The sequence below is a fragment of the Vicugna pacos genome, chromosome 5 (genome assembly GCF_048564905.1).
Source record: "Vicugna pacos chromosome 5, VicPac4, whole genome shotgun sequence".
NCBI lineage: Eukaryota > Metazoa > Chordata > Mammalia > Artiodactyla > Camelidae > Vicugna > Vicugna pacos.
Window position 1 is genome coordinate 50,073,101 of NC_132991.1, and position 20,884 is coordinate 50,093,984.

General features: G+C 38.1%; 1 protein-coding gene across 1 annotated transcript in view; it reads right to left on the reverse strand.

Moving 5' to 3' along the window:
- The window catches only part of CCDC141 (coiled-coil domain containing 141), a 181,576-nt gene that overhangs the window by 10,824 nt on the left and 149,868 nt on the right, over positions 1-20,884 (reverse strand). The window contains exons 19-24 of the mRNA XM_031678303.2: positions 19,338-19,487; positions 11,275-11,415; positions 10,357-10,545; positions 8,834-9,017; positions 5,779-5,891; positions 1,716-1,832 (exon numbers count right to left, since the gene is read on the reverse strand). Of these exons, the coding sequence (XP_031534163.2) occupies positions 1,716-1,832; positions 5,779-5,891; positions 8,834-9,017; positions 10,357-10,545; positions 11,275-11,415; positions 19,338-19,487 (894 nt within the window). The remainder of the gene's footprint in view (positions 1-1,715; positions 1,833-5,778; positions 5,892-8,833; positions 9,018-10,356; positions 10,546-11,274; positions 11,416-19,337; positions 19,488-20,884) is intronic.

Genomic DNA, 20,884 nt, shown 5'->3' on the forward strand with positions numbered 1-20,884 from the left:
CCAGAATGTATATGTGAAACGAGTCAGTGAGAGATCTTGACAGCTGTAATTATGGATTTTCACTTTTATCCTAAATAACTGGTGATCTTTCATGTCTTTCAATTTATATTGAAACAAATATTTCTTAGTGAAAGCAAATCTTGCTTTTTTATTTAAAGGAGTCTCTTCCTTTAATTTTTTTCTAAGAAAAATAAAAAAAGCAAGAAAAATCATTTTTATGAAGTATAAATGAGTGTATTTGCTCTGGGAGCAATAACTTTTGTTTCTAATTAGTAAATGTGTGGGGTTGACAATGTAGAAAAATGTGCAGGATTTAAAAAATAAATAATAAGATGTTGGATTTAGTACTTCTTATAACTTAGTTGAGAAAATGTGATGCATTTAATGTTATTCTTTATTGTTTCAACTAGTTGGTCTCAGTCAAGGTTGATTTTGCCCCCCCAGGGGTATTTGATAATTCCTACAGACGTTTTTGGTTGTCACAACTGGGCAGAGGAGGACAATGCTGGCATCTAGTCAACAGAGGTCGGGGATGCTGCTAAACTTCCTAGAATGCACAACAAATAATTCTTTAGGCCAAAATGTCAACAGTGCTGAGGTTGAGAAGTCCTGATTTAGATAATCAAAGTAACCAAAGACTATTTGATGTAAGACTAAGGTCCAACAAGACAATTAAGGTTCCTTTGCCTCAGAGAGGAATCAGGGTTTAAAGGCTACAAAGCCATCCTCCAGAAAAGTCAGCTTGCTTAATTAATGGTACTTGCTGCCTGGTGGATGTAGACCTTGACATGGATTTAACCTATGGAAAAGGACTATGGACCTATAAAAGAGCTATAAGAACTGTATTTACTTTAAGGAAAGATAAGTCTCTATCCATGCAACAAGTACAGAATTTTTCTAACTCTCATGTCACAAAAAGTATATTGTATTTATTTGGGGGTAGCTGAGAATAATGTTGACTCTGCTTGTTCCTTCAGTTCCTTGGGAGAGAGACCAACACTGGGAGTAAACTTGGCAAAGCCTAAAGTCAAGAGCTATTTATAGTCCAGCTGCTATGAATAGAGAGTGAGCAACTTATACCAAAAAATCCATAATGATGTGATTTGAATAATGTTTTTGAAATGCATTTGCATTTTGTGAGTATTTGCAGTTTTTGCTGCATACTTAATCTACCTGTAATGCATAGACTTTAATTAACATTTCTCTAAATACTTTAGTATTTGTATTTCAGTTGCATCCTATGTTTTAGTACATGTACCTATAAATATCATCTTAGAGGTGGATTCTATGGAACAAGATACAATCTAATTTGATGTATTGAGTTTTTCCAGTGGGTAATATAAAACAACAGAATCACAGCTTGGTGGTATGATGAAGAGGAGAAATACATTTGAAGCTGGGATTGAATATATTAAGGCCAACAGTAAAGGCAGCTAAAGATGAGAGAAACAAAAGAAGTTTTTGGCAATGGTATGGTGTTTGAATGGCTGTCCTAATGCCACTGTGAAATGCTATGGTTCCAGTATTCATTGGGGGGGGGGCACAGAGAGAAAGCACAGGGGAGAGAAGAAGGACTAAGAAAGGGGTAAAAAGGAAGTGAAGGGTAAGGCATTTACACTGGAAGATACAGATAGATAAGAAGGCTTTCACTGAATTTTTTCCAATGTACAATGACTCTAACCTCAAAGCAAAAATGAATATCTGAGGTTACATACCTTAATCCTTTCTTTATTAAATACTGTCTGCTTACTTCTCACTGGTTCTTTCAGTAGGTCGACGCAATCATCGTGGAAGTCTTCCATATTCAGATTCATCTTCACAACATCTCCCTGCTGTACAAAGTGATGGTTAGTGAGAGCTTGGGCCAGGAAAGTTGCAGGAACAATGCCACACAGTAACCACTTGGGAAAAAACATAGGCCATTTGCAATCCATCAGTAAATGTATTCCACAAGAGATGGACACACTCCCGTGATGTGATTTATAAAGCTATCCCTTCAAGCTTATGGCTCCCTTCCCACCTCATTCCTTTGATAAAGTTCATTTTCAGAAAAAAACTGGTTGTTCAAAGGCCCAGCAGGAAAAAAAGTCACCGTTACAATAGAATACACCTACAGGAACATCCTCTAGAGAGAAAAATCATTGTGTGTGGCAGTTTAAACCACTGGGAGAGTCTGGGGGGCAGCAATGAGGTAGAAATGGCTGAAGATCCTGATGGAGAACAAAATAGGAAATCCAAAGAATTTACATCAGCAAAATGTTTGGGAGATTCAAAGGAAGGAAAAGAGGAAGGAAATATCACTGAGTATAGGCAAAGAAAAAAATAACTGAGAACAATGATGCTTTGCGGGGGATGGTATTTTGCCCTTGCAGTTCATGGGCTCCATTTTAGTCATGGAAGGACAGGGGGTTTGCAAACTGCTGTGAAGCCAGTGTGAGAGCTGCAGAGACTCTGTGAAGATTAAGGGAGCCACAGGCACACCAAGTGACAGGACACCAGTTAGGATGAGGTTATACTGCAACAGAAGATGCTCTGTACCACCTGGAACATGGGCATCAGATGGGTCTTAAGAGAAATAGGCATGCTTTTCAAATGCATATGTTACACCAACCTGGAGGATTTGGGGAGACCTTTACTAGGGAGATTCAGCTTTTACTCTCAACTCTAAAACTTAAACTGGTTTGTATCACTGGATAAGTTATTCTGCTTTAGTACACACCTGATCGCTAATTCTGAAGTGGCAGTGGTGGAAGGAGTACTCGATTTTGAGTTCTATCTGAGTTCACATTCTGGATCCACCACTACTGAGTGTGGGGCTCTAAGCAGAGCTCTTTGAACTTCAGTCTAAAACAAAGAAAACAACGTCTGCCTTATGTCCCTCATAAGGCTGTTTGGAAATTATGGAAGTAATATTTATCAAAATCCTTTGTAAATCTCAAACTGCTATACAAATAGAAAGGATTATTTTCACTATTTCAACCTTGACAGGGATTTCTGGGCCTCCTTTTCAATAACCTCCACAAGAGAGAGTCATAGTATCAACTCTACAAACATGAAAACTAGGCATTTATGCTCGCATGCTAACATCTGTAAAGTGCTAGTAAGCGTTCTTTGACAGCCTTTTGTTCAGGCTGTAACTTGTAGCGCGATGCTGATGCCTATTTTTCTTGCCAGAGAGGCCCTTCCTCATTTTTGTATCCACCCACATCAAGACTTTTTGAGCTATTGAATGATTCTTTTCTGTGCCAAGCCCTTGAGCTTTTACTACAAAAGCCAAAACACCTTCTGGAGAACCTGTTTTAGGATAAGCGTAGCGTTAAGTGCTGTGTGAGACTCTAAACTGAAAGGGGTTTCCTCAAGTATGATCAAGTAGAGAGGCTGAGATGGCAGTGATGGTTATATGCGATGACTGGTAGGAAGGAACACAGATGCTTTGGGAGGTCAGAGGGGGAGTGATACAGCCGAGGAAAGAGTTGTGGAGAAGGCAGTATTTGTGTTTCGCTTTGAGGGATGAATAATTTAGATAAGAGAGATAGAAAGTCATGTACATGAAGTACAGTAGTCTGCCCTTATCTGCAGGGGATACGTTCCAAGACCCCCAGTGGATGCCTGAAACCGCAGATAGTACCGAAAACTTTATATATATGAACTATGTTTTTTCCTGTGCATACATACTTATGATAAAGTTTAATTTATAAACTAGGCATAGTAATAGATTAATGACAGTAACTAATAACAAATAGATTAGAGCAATTATAATTATAGCAATATACTGTGACAAAAGTTATGTGAAGGTGGTCTCTCACAATTTAAAACTTATGAATTGTTTATTCCTGGAATTTTCCATTTAATATTTTCAGATCAAAGTTGAGTGCATCTAAATGAAATCACAGAGAGCAAAACTGCAGATAAGTGGTGACTACTGTAAAAGTTTAGAAGCAGGAAACTTAGGAATGTAGGGGGTAGACCAGTGAGACAGGAAGCTACAATGAATGCAGAATCACAGTGATTTGGAAAGACCATCAGCCTCAGAACACTGGAAGGCCTTGAGTCTGAACTTGACTCGGTAAGCAAGGAAGAGTTTGCAGCGAAGTACTTTCAGTGTAAAAAATGACACTAGCAGAACTATATTCAGAAAGGGGCATCTAGCTAGAGTGAATAATTAGGAGGCTCCTGACTACAGGAAAAGAGAATCCAAGTAACAGAGAGGGGATGAGAAAGAGAGGGTGCACTCCTGACTCAGGGAGTGCAGAAGTATCGGAGAAAGAGGACGTGGAGAGAGGGGGTAGAAACAACTTTCAGGAACAGTAGCCATGAAGGTGAAAAGCTGGAAAGGGATATAACCTTAAGGGAATAGGTTTTATTAAATGGAAGTGATGTTATACGCAACAGCAAAAAGTCAGAAGTAGCAGCGATTTTCAGGCTGTGTATCAGACAGAAGTCAGGGGAAGAAACAGATCCTCAGTGGGTGGGGTGAAGGTGGGGAGGAAATGACAAATGTTGAAAAAGATAATATAAATTATATGGTACATTCATACATTACTGGTGGCACTATAATTGTAAAAAAAATAGAAAGCAAAATATATATATAAACATTGAAAATTTTATAACCATTTACCCAAATCTGCCCTGGAGAATTTTTGTGTAGGTAATAATACAAAAGAAAGATAAAAGCTTTCATGTACAAAGATGTTCACCACAGTGTTATGTAAAATGGTAAAAAGTTGAAAAATCTAGATTCTCAACCAAAGGAAAAAGATAATTTGACTGGGCACCCACTGAATTGAAAGCTTAGCAAACTAATTTGAATGGGATGGTATTCAAATTTATGACATGGAAATTTACACAGAAAAAATGGTTGCTAGAACAGATATAATTCTGCTTTGAACTGCAAGAGCACAGTTATATCTCGATAACAACAGCAATTACGAGAATAATCACAGGTGTCTTCACATTCAGTCCTCAAGGGTACTCTGTGATAAGACTCCTCTATGTCCATTCTATGGATCAGGAAACTGAGATTCTGGGCCATTAAGGAATTTCCCCCAAATCACAAATCCAATTATCTGGAGAGCTGGCATTCCTGGGGGGCTGCGTTTTACCCTAGAGCCTGTGCGCTTAGCAACCTTGCCATTGTCTTCATCTTAAATAACTCTGGTTCTTTCAGCCAGCTGCAAAAACAGCACCAATGAAACCATTTTTTGACATGATAGAGACAAAATAATTTATGTGTACATTTCTCTCTTTTAACTGGATTTTACCTAGGTAGAGTCATAAACACATTTCCTCTGTATTTTTTACCATCAATTTTTTATTCCATGAAAGATGCTAATGATTATTTTAATATTTTCATGAAGCTAGATGTTCAATGAGTATAAAACCTGAATATTAGTTTTATTTTCTCTGGGGCCACAATTTGGAGGGAAAAAAACCACCTGTGTTCATTATTTATGAATGAAAACGTAAGGTTACTTAATACAGACTTGATTTTGATTTTACTAGCACACATTTATTCTTTAAGTTGTGATCCATGAAAATGTAAATGAGACACCTTAATTTTATTTGGCCCTCATTCTCAGCAATATTTTTCTCTGCCATGATAGAAAAGAAACAGAATTATCAGAAACACCCAGATAATTATGTTAGAAAGCTGTGAGACAAATGTGCACATTGTCCCTTGAGAAATTTCATTAGAACATCTTTGCACCAGAAGACACTTGCTCAACACATTTTTATTTATACCACTTAAAAATACAGATTCTGGTAAGAAGAAATTACCTTCAGCTTTTCCTCCAGCTCTGTGAGAGAGCTACATAATTCAGTAACAGATTCAAGGACCTCCTTGTGTTTGGCCACTATTTTCTCAGCACATTTCTGTCCTTCCTCAAAACCTGAGGAGAAGGGATAAAACTATATTTAAAAGTAAAATCCTTAGCAGGAAAAAAAAAAATCCCAGGCAAGAACTTATCTTCCCAGAGTCCAGTTGTAAGGGCTGGTAGATAGTAAATGCTTAATAAAGACTTGCTGAACAGATAAATAAATACATACATATATACATACATACATAAAGCCATTTTTGAAAAAAGCAAGTATTCTAGAAAAATTGTCACATTTGCTGTGCCATGTTACTTTTATGTAACCCAAATAGTGTTGCCATATGAATATTCTTAAAACTCCATTCTGATCAGTTCTCTTCTTTTCAGAACATTCAGTGGTTCTTCACTACATAGAAAAGCCTACATTCAAGGCTCCCCATAATATGGTTTCAACCTGCCTCTCGCAAAGGTATGTCACCCTAACTCTCTCACCTATTTCATCTCTGGCCAAACAACCAGCAAGTCTTCCCCACAGCCACTGAGTATTCTTTCCTGTACTGGGAGGGCCCTCCCCCGCCTCCCTATTTCTGCTTGACAAATCCTACTCACTCTTCAAGGTCTACCTCCAATGCCGACATCTTTGTGAAAGTTTTCTGAACCTTTCCCAACTGGATTTTACCTCTCCTTATTGGAATGATATTACAAAGACCTAGCATGGGGCGAGTGCTTATTATTGCCTGTGGCTCAGCACATTATATGCATTAGTTAACATAATCCTCCTCTGATAGGTTCTATTGCATTTCCTAGTGAGGAAACTGAAGCACAAAGGAATCTCCTCAGGTGACCCAGACAATGACTGGAGGAGCAGAAATTTAAACCTGGACTACTGGACTCCACAGTTTAGGCTAAACTAGTATTGTACATTGTTATGGGCTGAAATGTGTCCCTCCTAAAATTAATATGCTGAAGCCCCAATTCCCAGTATCTCAGAATATCACCATATTTGGAGACTAGGTCTTTAAAAGGTGATTAAATTAAAAAGAGGCTATTAGGGTGGGGCCCCAAACCAATATGATGATGTCTTTTTATGAAGAGGGAGAGACACTGGGGAAATAGGGGTTCTTGTGCACAGAGGGACGTCCATGTGAAAAGGCAGCAAGAGGAGAGAAGCCCCAGCGGAAATCAACTCTATTAGCGCCTTGATCTTAGACGTCCAGCCTCCAGAACTGTGAGGAAATAAATTTATGGTGTTTAAGCCATGCAGTCTATGGCGTTTTGTTACAGCAGCTCGAGCAAACTAATACACACATTTTATACCTTTCTCATTGCATTTATTATGTTGTGATTTCTAGGCATAGACTGGATTCTTGAATGATGGAACTAGGTCTTATATGTCTTTATATCAATCACAGCTCCTAGTACATAATGTGTACTCACACATTTTTTTTAGATAAATTTATTTGCATTAAAATTCTGGGTTCAATAATGCCTGGATGGCCAGCAAGAGTTGATATAATATTCCTAAAGTATCTTACTTGATGAAAAAAATTTAAAATGCATAGTGGATAAAGACCCATGCCATTCATTTATTCATTTAGTGAGTCACTTATTCATCAAATATTTGTTAAGCACCTAGTATGAACCATGAAGCAGTGAACTAACAGGCAAAATCTCATCTCTTAAGGAGCTTTTACTCTGGAGGGGAACAACAGACAAATAACTATACAATATGTCAGCTGGTGATGAGGGCCAGGAATACAAACAAAGCAGGATATGGGATTGTGTGTGATGGGAAGGTAACATAGCTTTTATGGGGTCTTTGTGAGTACTTACCATGTGCTGAAATTGAATAGGCACTGAAATATAGTGATAAAACACACTTTCCTTGCCCTCAAGGAGCTTATGGTCAGTGGAGTAGACAAATGAAAAGGTGATTATGCTACAGTGTGAAAAATACAATAATAGAGGAAAACATAAACCATTCTACAGGAGCCAAGTGTCTCCAGAATTTTTTAATGCACTTATACAGTAACTACAGTATGAATGAAACATCACATTCATTTCTGTTAATTTTCAATCTATATAAAATCTGTATTTTATTATTTTTATATTTCTACCCTTCTCCTTTGGAAAATCATTAATAATTCATTCTCAATAATGTAATATTAGGTATTGCATATCTATTGTCCTACAAAATTTTTATGGCTATCCATAGATAGTGCTTCAGGTATGAGAGAAAATGTTCATGTAGCAGCAGCTGCAGGCAGCCAAATGAAGCATTTCACAGCACCTGCTGCTGTCTTCTTCTGGGGCTAGATTTGCCCAATCACCAGGAATTACTCTTAGCCTCAGAGTTAACACTGTCAGGGAATTCATGAAACTTATTCCCCTGGACCCTCAAGGACTGTCACCAACCAAAGGCCTTTCAAATGGTGGCCTCCTTCAGAGAGAAAGACTTCTCAGATCGACAGTCACAGAGAAGAGAAAACCAACCTGGGAGATGATAATTTGAGTTCTTCTATTCACTCCACAAATGAGAGGAAGATGAGGGGAAATCTTCCAGCTCTGTCTTATATCCATGAACCATAACCCTCATAGAAATGAGAGGACTGTAGACTTCAGTCTTAGCTTTCTACCTACCTAAACTATTATAGGAATTTTGTATGTTTTTTGAGGAATCACTCCAGTGGAAATTAGATTTTTTTTTTGTCTGCATAAGCTGAGTACTATTCTGGTTTTATTACCCTGAAGATGAATGGCTGGGATGGAGAGAGAAAAGAGAATAGAGAAGGAGGGTCTACAAACGGTCATTAGAGATCCACAGGCTTCATCTCCTGCAGCCAGGGGTGCCTTCCTCTACTCCCCACTGGTCACTTTCGCTCCTCTCGGAACCCTTTCCCTGAATTGGCTGGTGGAGTGAGGACCTGAGGTCTTGTCACGCTCTACCTTCTGCTGGATTAGGTTCACTACAGATTCGTTCAATGGTGAATCACTAGGTATCTTAAAAGAGACCTCACCATATAAGCGCTGAGCGAGGTCACTGATCTCCTGAATTCTTTCTTCTTGCTGAGGCACTGAGGGTGTGATAAACTTTTTGAACTGCTGGTGGAGAACTTCCACAGCTTCCTTTGTCGTGCACTCTGTGGCATATTTTCCAACTCTTACAACTGTAGCACTTGCATCTTCATACCAAAAGTGACACTAAATTAAAATGGGACAAAACATAGATTAAAGAGACACCATCCTTCCAAAGTTCTTCATTTTGACCACTGAAGTATCAAATTTCAATTTCCTCAACATTTATATTCACATTAGTGGGAACTCCCAGAGGCCTAATATAGAAAAGATCAAAACATGGTCATATACTTTTGCACTTGGAAATGAGAGTCAGATAAGAAACAAGTATGGAAATTCGTTTGATTTTCCAGCCTCCCTAGATGTGCCTGAAGCATAATTCCTAAAATGAATGCTGCAGGCTTACAAGAACAGGCAGTATGAAAAGCATATGGCGCTAAAAAGAATCCAAATGTCAGCTAAAGGAAAGAGCGCAAACACACAAATCCAGCCTCATTAACTGAAATCATTAACACACGGATAAAGTATTGCCCGAATAACACTCTAATAGACAAATTCCCTTTTAAGAATAAGATGTAGTCTACAGATTGAGGAAATATCACGTGAAGAATAGCCTTTAAACTCTTCTTAATAGAAAACAGTCGTATTTTCAAAGCACAGTGGAGAATTGAGACAGTTTCTCACCAAAAATAAGTAACTATGATGGAAGAAATGTGTCTGACCAAGGCCAGAAGCACTTAGGCTGAGTGAGAAATAGAAACACATGACTCTGTTAGGAGCTGGCTTTAAATAAATGCCACAGAAGTACAGCAAACCTATACATCAGATACACAAGAATGATCATCACGGTCCTCCTTAATGTGCTGTGAAGTCTAAAAGCTCTACTGCATTTGGTGTAGAGAGAGGTGTTTTCTATCTCAGAATAATGGCTACAAAGAACACTCAGGAACTTCAACTGTAGAGTTTCTTCAATACGAAGTGTGCAAATAACTTTATCCTGCCACATTTCATATAATTTATGTATACCTTGCCATTTATCCTCTTGACAAAAACAAAACCAATAACAATTTTTGTACCTGAAAAATCCAAGTATCACCTTTCTTTCTAAACATTTTCAAAATCTGTGAAATAAATAAGTCATTTTGAGTAGTTTAACAGATATCCAGCAATTCCTTGATGGTTAAACATCTTGAGTTGATGAGGTTATGGAGAAATGAGAACCTCTCTTATGGTGCTGGTAAGAAGAATAAATTAGTAAGATCTTCCACAATCAAAACCTTGTAACATGCATCCCTTTTGGCCCAGCAATCCTACTTTAGGAAATTATCCTAAGGAAATAATCATGAAAAGGAACATGATGCATGAATTTAACGACAATAGCTAATGCCGCATTGTTTTAAAGCAGCAGAGTAATTTTAAAAAGTAGTATTACAACACGGATAATGTTACAACAAGAAGAGGATACCTCTTCTATCAACTCCTGGAGATGCTCAATCAGGTCCAAATTCTTCCTGTAATCTGTCACAACTTTGTCAAACTCATCCACATTTTTCTGCAAATCCTTCATGGCTTCTGAAAGGACATTTGCTTTATCATTTGGATAATTTAAGAAAAAAGTTTTATTCTCAACTTTTTCCATTTTCCTTTTCAAAACCTGTGCAAAACAAACATTTTAAAATGACATTCAATTTTTATTTCCAAGGCTAGTTAGTGATGAAATATTGAGGGGGAAAACTTGGAAAAACTTTTATATCTTCCTCCATTATGATATGTTAAAGTCATAATTCTTAAAATACATTTTGGAAAGAATGCATTTTCCTCCAGACAGTTTATCGATTCAGCATTCAGCAAACATACATAAAATTGACTATACACCAGGATCTAGTCCATATTTTGAGAATGATACTATGAGTTTTCAAAGACAGTGATCATGAAATGAAATATTTTACTGTCTTTAATTAGCTCACTGTCTCCTGAGAAAGGCACTCAAATAATCTAGCCAGGATATGAGATAATCAAGGAAGGTATAAGGGGCTGCAGGAGCAGTGGAGGAAGTTCCTGACATAGGTGGGTGCAAGGAAAGAAAGCAGGGTGTACAAAAGTGGGGGGTATGCGTGCATGTGTGCGTGCGTGCGTGCGTGTGTGTGTGTGTCAAGAATAGAAATAGTGAGGCTGGGCAGGTTTGGCAGAAATCATTCTGGAGCTACTTCAAGAGATAAATCAATGTAATGTATTTTACATGAAGTACCCAATTGTTACAAAAATTGAAAACATTCTTTTCAGTCCTAATGCTCTAAAAAAGCCGCAGGGTTAGATACCTAGAATTGACATGTAAACATTTGCAATCATTGTAGTAGCACACACACACATACTTTCTCATTACCTGTAATTTTTCAGCATACATATCAACTTGTTGAATTTGATATTTAAGACTCTTCAGATTTCGAGCTTTTTCATTCTTTTTAGTGTAATTAAACTTCAAATTGTTGAATTTCTTCTTGATGTCTTTGAATGACTCTTTGAGCTGCAGTTCAATAAGAAGAAAGAGGTGATTTTCTTAAAATGAGAATCCTAATATTCACTTGCAATAAATCAAAATAGCTACACTTCAAAATATTCATAACCTTCAAAATGTATTCAGAGTGACTTTCAATAGAAAATAAGTCTGCTAAGTGAATGCATAATGTGAATTTAGACATATCCCCAAAATATAGGTAATTATAAATTGTTCTTAGTATTTTTTAATTTATAATTTATAATTAATATTATAGTTACAGAACATCCTTTGGCCTTCAAACAAGAAAGTTTTTAACATATCATACATTATCAACAATACTAATTTTCGTATTCGAATTAATTTGACACCATTTTCCAACTCATTCTGTTCTCTGTGTACTAACATTTGTCTCAGATCCTTTCATAGTGCAATACTCTTAAAGCCATCATGAATACATTTATTAAGGCTCCAAGGAGCTGTTCATGTTGCAGAGGTCAATGGAGTGCTGACATTTAGACCAATGAGGACATTAGTGGGGTGAAAGGTGACACCCAACATGAGAACCAGCAGTAGGAAAAGGACTTTATTTGCCCAAATCCAGTTACAAAATTTGTTCACAGGCAGTTTCCAGAAGAGATTTACTTTTTAGAGACAAGCCATTAACTTCAAAGGTCCCTCAAAAATGGAAAGTAAAATGCCAATTGCTACTGATGGTGGCCATGCTAACTTGTGTATCAACAGAGTGTATGGCTATCCACTGAAAACAGGGCTTAGATTATGACTTTTTAAGAACAAACAGTTCAGCTTTACCAGTGAACCAAACTTCTAAGCCGTCTAGTTCCATTAACCACACCGCTTTCTGTGCCCTTCTCCATATTCAAGAAGGATAAACATATTGACAGGCAGCTCACTCTTCATATTATCAGCAACGAGAAGTACAGGGAAAACATAAACCTTCTCAGATTATATGGAAGCATTTAACAGCCAAGAATGAACAATGTCACAGTTGATAAATTTGAGCTATGACAAGAAAAGTCAGAAAGACATTAAAATTCTTTTCAAAGACAGCAAATAAATTATTTGGGAGGGAATAAAGGCTGTGCACATGCTGGAGTATAGACTTACAATACAGAGAAATATATCTTCCCTAGAAAATGCCTGCTTTCTCAAATGCTTATTTCAAATTCTGCATATTGTAAAAACAAAACCTTGACCTTTATCTCCACTTCCTGAAGACAATGATCTATAAAGCCCCCACCAAACTGCATACATGGAAATTATTACACTAATGCAATTTTTGTGCCTGCCACACCTATACTTAAACAGTGTTGCTTATTTTATAAGATAAATGAAGTTGTTGAACATTAGTTTTAAATTATAAGGCCAGAGACCACATAAAACATTCAAACTGATAAATCGGTAATATTCCAAAGGAGTGGAAGGAACTATAACTTTAAAATTTGACAATGATTTTTCTATTAGAACTCAGGAAAATATTTAAAAGATCGTATTCAATTGAAATAAATCATTAATATTTAAACTCTTTGATATTTGATGTTTTAATATGCACATATTTGATATTAGTGGGAAAGGACAAATGAGGTCAATTTTACAGGATTGAGATATAAAGGGACTACTGTTGGTTAATCTCATAAAACTCTGGCAGGAACTTTTTTTTCCTGAATTCATAATCTGCAACTAATTACTACCACATCTGAGGAAACCAGAGACTCTTGCATTAAAAAGCATGTCCTCAGTAGGGAGTTCCTATCCAGTTAGTACAGAGTTTCCATTTGGGATGATGAAAACGTTCTGGAAATGAACAGTGGTGATGGTTGTATAAGAATGTGAATGTGCATAATCTCACTTAACTGGACCCTTAAAATGGTTAAAGTGGTAAATTTTATATTATGTTTATTTTACTACAGTTAAAAATAGAAGTTTTATTTTTAATAAAAATAAAATAAAAAGAAAAATGAAAAGAAAAAACACGGTCACTAACATGTATCCATTGGAAAATAAAATTTTATAGTCTCTTTTCCATGTTTCTGGAACATACTATATATTATAAACGTCAGTCTAAAGAAAGGAAGAGGAGCTCTGTCATCAACCTGATAACCACTGGGTCACATTTGCTTGTTTAAATGGGAAAAATCATCATCTATTTGAAAACCACGTGCTGAACGAAGAATGGCTGAGCCTTAACACTTTAATTCGAAGCCATGACATTTTAAGAATACTTTAGGTTAAGAAATTTAAGACCGATAAATGATGAGTCTGATTTTATTTCCGCTGGCCTCAGAATGTATGCACTTCCACTGAAGATGATTTATAAGGCCAAAGCATGTTCATGTGTTATGGGTATGTGAAATGAGATCAGTTTCTTTCTGACACATGAGCTCCTTTGACAAAGTTGCTGGCACTTTTCTCTTTGGAGCCCACTGGAAATCCATTTTAAATACTGTGCCTTTCCCAGCTCAAATTCAGGACTGCAGATGCAAGGGACAGTAGCAGGCAGGAATGACCTCCAGCAACTAGATTTTCAGAAAAAATCTAGCCGTGCCTGATTTTCTTACCTACACATTCCAATATGAAAACCTAACTTCCCATCTAATCCCCACATAACTTGTGATCATATTTTTAAAGTGCCACGGTTGCCCGGCTGTGGTATTATTGTTCACGCAGCTGTTTCTAACTTTAGTTAGCTCGTCAACAATGGGGAACGGTGGCGATGGCTAAGACAACTGCTCCGCAGGAGCCCAGAAACAGGGAAAGACACCCAAAGCCTGGGGCAAGAGAAAGTTTACCCTCTTCAAAATCTTTCAACAGTGTTCTAATTCATACTAACAAAGTTTCTGAAAGTCATAAGAAAATCAGGAGAAAGATATTTTTTCCAATGAATAGTGTGATTTTCCTATCTCTCCACTTACTCAGCTCCTCCATATTTGCTGTGGAATAAGCAGATTGATTTACTATATCTAGAATTGGAAACAAAAATCATTAAGACTTTAAGACTAGTTCTTTTGAAACTAGCAGAATGAGCATCTTCTCCAAATTTCCCAGGGAGCAGTAAGCCCCTCTCAGCGTCAGGAATAAGTGAAACTTCTTTGAGAAGCAGCAGAAGGGAACGAGAGGGAGAAAAACGAGGCTGGCTTGCTATTTTTAGTCTTGACGGAGCTGGTTGAGGCCACTTTGGCACATGAATGTATTATTTGCGAGTCTGTGGCTGGTCAGCCTGATTTATGGCAGGCACATGGGACATTTTAAAACTAAGAAAATGTATTTAAAACAAAAGCCTTTCGTTAGAACTATGACCCATGATTGGCCAGAAGCAAAAATACAAAACAAGTTGTCCATTTCTCTTAATGTCTATTTCACAAGCTTCATTCCTCACCCACCATTTTGTCCACTCCAGAAAAAAAAAAAAAAAAACAGCTTTCTGATGCTCGTTTCCAGAAACAGAAAGAAGGATGCAACCGTATCACTTCCCAGGGATGCTTGCATTGGAAAGGAAGGGACTCAAAGACTCATAATTTAACCTGAATGACTTGCTACAATTATTAATGGTAGAATATGTAGCCTTCAGTGCTGGGGAGACTTGGGGATGAGACTTTCTTGGCCTCCTTCCAAACAGCAACCACACGGCTATCTTCCTGTGCTAACGACCAGTCTTGTAGAAGCAGGAAGTGGGGAAGCTTGGAAAGAGAAGACAATTGCTCCATTTTAAATGGAAGGTGGCAGCCTATCTCAGTAGTAGTTACTTCATCCACTCTGCAAGTGTTGTGTGTTCATAATATATTTCAGTTTCATTTTCTGGGCATGAGAGCTGTGATTTTAACCTTCAGCTCTCTATCTTCTTCAGCAAAAGAGTCATTTTGCAAATGTTAAACACCAAACTTTGAACAGATCTTAACCCCATGGGATGGACATTTTCAGAGCAAATTATAACCTTTTCTGTCCTCTCACCTAGAGCATCCAAATGGACTCACAGTGGGGCCTAGTAATGAGCGCTGGTGACTGGCAGGTCCCCTGGGCTTTAAGTTGCCCTAGACTCTTAGTTTGCTGAGGACTTCTGTCTTCTTATGTATGGCCTGGCACACAGTAGCTACATGATGATATTTGTTGAATGATGACAATTTAGGGTTTTTTTTCCTTAAAATGATGCGTTAAGGTCACCAATCTGGAAAATAATAATTATCTGTACTACACCATACTGCAGCCCCATCAGGGGTTTTGTCCAACTATACCCTCTTTTTTCTCCTTCCTTTCCTGCCAGTTGATGTCTGTCTGTAGCTATTCTGTCAATAGCAAAGCACCAAACAATATCAGGAAGTTAAATTTTATTAGTTGTGTATATATATCTCTGTGGCACTATTCCCCTATACTAATTTACTGCTTCTAATCTTCCTTATCTCCTTGGAACTTAGATAAATCACTTACTCAAATTGACAAAAGAATCCATGTGACTGGAACAAAAGACTCTGACATATGGAATACATATATATATATTTATCTCCATCCCTTTTCTGTTTCCTTCCTGATGGGTAAGATGTTGCTACAGTGTAAAAATTTCAGGCTGAAGTAATATAATTATATGAAAGCTTCTGTTCACAAAATTTATTTTGAGAAAATGAATACCAATCCATTCTGTCATTACTGTTCTTTTCAGCAAAGTAATTGTTTGTGATCCATAATGAGGCTCCAGTGACAAATTTCCATTAACATCATGTAAATGTGAAAGTAATTTTTTTGGTCAGGTTGCAAGAAGAAAACATGCTCAATATTAACTTACTACTTTTCTAAAGAAGACGTGTAAAGAATAAGTAACAGATGGTGTTCTGTCATGTAATGTGGCAGAGAACCTCTCTAATACTTTGTGTATTAACAACTTACTTATATTGCCTGGCAAGAAGATGTATACTGAGATTCAACATTAATGCCTACAAATGTACCTTTATGTGAAACGGGGAGAAAAAACTCCACAAAATCTGGTAGCCTGAGGACTGTGTTTTCTAGTCGCCATGGAGAAAATGCGGTCTTACAATTAACCATGTAAAATTTTATATACCATATAAAATTAGAAAATAATAACATGTTATTCAAAGACAATCAAGGAACAAAACCATGGTTCTTCGCCTTTAAGGAATATTATATCACATTTTAAAAATCACATTTAGAATACCTCGTTTTATTTTGCCTTGAGGTACTGAGTCTTTTTCTGTGGCCTTTAGTGCAGTTAAAACCATCTAAGTTAGTTGTGGCATCTTCAAGAAAGTAAGACAGTAATCGTGGTTGAAATAACCAAATGGACTGTACTATTATATCAGATCATATGAACAGCTTGTAACAAATATGCTAGAAAATAAAGATGAGGAGGAAAGCAGAGTGAAAGGATACATTTAGCATCAGACCATGCAGTAGTTGAAATGGGCTCAAACATCAACTGAATGGTGAACTCTGAGTTTAACAGGTGACATTTGGCACCCAACAATTGAGCCTCTAGCCCAAAGCTGATGCCCTGAAACAGTGTGAGCAGGAACCCCTCAGTCCTGAAGCACACCACTCAAGTGAAAACACTATACACCTCAGTCTTCTCATCTAAGAAATGAAGATCCTCCCAAATCAACTGCAATTCAGAGCCAGTAAACTTCCAAGAAGCACTTTAAATGCATGGGAAGCATACGTGTTTTAAAATCAACTTAAAAAATCAAATGCTGTGCTTGGTCTAGTTTCCCGGTGGGGCATCTGACTCTACTTTTTTATACCAAAAAAATTAGTGTAACATATTGCTCTTAATTTTACATAGTGTTTTAAGTACTTATACCAAATGCTAATTATGATAATAATAATAAAAAATATCTAGGTGTCAAATATTATTGCAACTTAGAATTTGGCTCTGATGTTCACAGTACAAACTAGGACACACTATCTTTATTTTACTAAAGGGCACTGAAAATATTACTTCTGATGATTTTCCCATTAGGCTCGTGGTTGGAAAGTCCAGGTTGTGCATGATATACTGTGACATGCCTTCTCTATCTCTACAAAGAAGGAAAGGGGGAAAGGGCCAAAAATTTTCAAAGATCCTTTAAATACGAAACTGTAACCTACATCAAAGATTGGTTGGACTTGAAGTTGAAGTAAATAGGAAGAATCGCTCTCTTACTACTTGAGATCATGTTACAGTGATATCTGATTCCTAAATCAAACCCGCACGTATCTGGTTTCTGTTCCTGTTATGGTACAGGCAATCCTGGGATGTCCCTACTGTGACTGGAAGGGACATCTGTTTTCCCAGCCCACTGGCTCCCAGCGCAGGCTCATCACGATACGGCCCTGTAAATAGCAAGACTGTGGGAAGGGCCTGACAGGGAGACCCAGCTCTATAAATGCCACAGAGCTTCAGGAAGGGGGACACTGAGCCTCAGCAACTGGGAATAAGCCTTAGCCCGCTCTCTTGTGGTTTCACCAAAACAGGGCCGAACATCACAGCCGGGAGAGAGATTTTCAGCAAGGAAAGTTTTAAAAAGTTTTCCAAAATAAGATGAAGAAAAAGAGGAGGAAGAGAAAGGGGGAAGGTAGAGGAAGAGGAGGAGAAGACAGAAGATAAGTTCAGGGAAAGATGGTAAACAAATCACTTCCATGACTGTGAATCTTAATTTTATAGCCTTGGGAAGAAAAAAGATTGCTTTCTTTAAGGAGCCCTGGCTGAAGCGTTAACTGCACACAGAGGCCATTCTACCACAGAGGGCAGGCTACACTAGGGGTTTAACCCTGAGTGGAGTAAGAGTCTAGCCCACAGTGACCCCCTGGGCACAGACTCTGAGCAGAAACTCTCCAGTCCTGCTGAACTGAAAACCGTTATTGATGTCAGTTCCTGTTTCCCTCCTGCTGAATGGGATCCAAGTGGCCTCTCCTGCCCTCCCCCTCTTCCTTTCCTCCCAGCCATGCTCCCTTCCTACACTTGCCTGTGGACGATAAACACGCTAGACCACCGTTTGAGTTTAGTTACTTATACTCACGTCCATGCCCTCATGTTGTTTGATAATATTGGTTACTCACTGGACCTAGATTGTAGAAACTAGGCATAAGCAAAATGATTCAAGAAGGTTCACCACTTCTTTTTCCCTCCACTCACTTTCCTAAGGGACTTGTGATTACTGGACTCAGAAACCCCTTGCTCTGAAAGGAGATAAATCTGGAATTATGGTACCTTCTTCTCTGCTGTCCATTCCAGTCAGGAACCAGGACCCTTGCTGCCCTATGTTTCTTTCCCAGAACGATCAAACCTCCAAATGGAAAGTGTAAGTAGGGGAGGGTGGTGGTTGTAGCTCAGGACACGTCTGGGGTTGGGGGAGTGGGCTGAGTTGAGGGAGAGGAGGTGGAAGTATGTGCGTGGGGGTGCGTGGACTCGGAGGATACCTTTCATCTGGTACTTCTTTCTCTCCAGGAGTTGTTTTGCCAGAGAAGCCACTCAAGTTTGAGTAAATATGAAACCAGCCACTTGACTTTGGTGATAACACTTTGTAGCCTCTGAGGCAGCAGGCCTGCTCCCCTCTGGCCCTTAGAACTCGCTTCATCATGAGTCAACAGTACTTAAATAGAATCAGCAGGCGGGAGCTGGCCGCACCCGGAGGGTGTCACCCTTCTGCCCATGAGGGCTGTACCCACTCAAGCAAAACAACTGCTCTAAGCGTTTGCGGGGGAGGGGGGACAAACAAAAAAGCCCACTACTACATTCTAGGTTCTCTATGCACTTGACAACATACTGATTTCATCAACTGCGAGAGCTTAATGTTTACTCAGACTTTCTGAGCCCTGAGACCACTGCTTGGTGGATTAAAAAGAAAGGGTCCTGATTCACTCCGGGTGTGTGTGTGACACACACGTGGACTCTGAGACATATGCTTTAGGTTCAGAGCGGCTTTGGGCGCTGTGCCAGTTCCCACCTCGCTTATCTCGTCCCTTGTGGTGCAGAACTCCACGCCGCGGGCCAGGGCCCGTTCACAGTCCTCAGCCCAGGCTCGCCACCGCAGACCGTCCTGCTCCAGGAGGTCTAGCTGCTGCTGCAGGTTCTTGGCAGAAACATTAGAGCAGTTCTAAAAATGAAAGAGACGTGGTATCAATGAAGGGAACGGCAAACAGCAAGGAAACTAATGTGTTATTCACCTGCATTGTGAAACTCACAAAGGACATTAAAAAAATGGGCTCCGGATTTACTTATCATAAGCATCTCTGCATACGATTTCAGACAGAAACCAGACACCCAACACCTAATCCTGGGAAAGACAAACCCTCACATTTCCAGTCTTAAAATTTCAGTTTTAAAGATTTGCTCATCACATCGAACTCCCCAGAGACATCATTCATTATAAGTTATAATTTTTACTTCAAAAGGCATAAAATATGCATTAGAAACATTTGGCTTCTGCACTATAATTTTCCTGTCAAGTTGAGCTTAACCTCAGCTTCATTATGCAAGTGCTCCAATCTCTTCTTAGCACAGAGGGTTGCCAAGGCCAAGGCCAAGGCCAGACTTGGAGAACAATTTACATTATTCGTGCAAAATGAGACGTCTTACTTGTTTTCTTCCTTTTTAAAATAAATTTACTAATAAAATTAAACTTTTTAAAAAGAAAATTTCTTCTTAGTAAAAACAGATTCTATTAACGGCGACAGATATTTTGTATTTCTGTCTTTCAGTTAAAAAAATACTTTAGATATACTGCATACCATATAATTTAGTGGACATCTTAAATGAACTTTGAAATAAAACTGGCCATTATGATTTTTATTAATATTATACATATTGGGTAGAATTAACATAACTTTTTCTTCTCTCAAATTAAGAACTTGGAAATGGATTTTTTTAAAAAAATTAGAGCCCAATGTGTTATTTATGAAAATTCACTCTGAAATTATTTCCATCTCTTTTAGGCTCCTTGGTAAAGTCACTCCAGTGGATTCAAGCAGGCCCAACGACTAGTTTCCAGAGCCCTGGGTACAGCCAGGATGCTTGGGCTCCACCACTCTGGGCTTTTATGGGTAAAGAAGCTTCTCTAAGACCAAATCCTTCATTTATAAAATGAAGGTCCTGGGCCCGATGATGTCTAGGATTCCCTTCAGGTCTGACATGCTAAAGCAGCATCGTCCAATGGAAATACAACGTGAACCACATAAATAATTTAAAATTTTCTAGCAGTCATACTAAAAAGTAAAAAAGAAACGAAAGAAATTAATTTTCATAATATAGTTTATTTAATACAATTTGTCCAACTACATCATTTTAACATGTAGCCAAATATTAAAAATACTAAAATGACTTTTTTGTACTAAGTCTTTGAAATCAAATGTGTATTTCACACTTAGAGCATATCTCAACTATTGCTAAATTTCTATCAGAAACACTTGATCTATATTTAAATCTCACAGAGTTTATAGTTTAAAAAGTAGAGTCACATTCCCAAATTGTTCCCAATATACTTAAAAGTTTGAC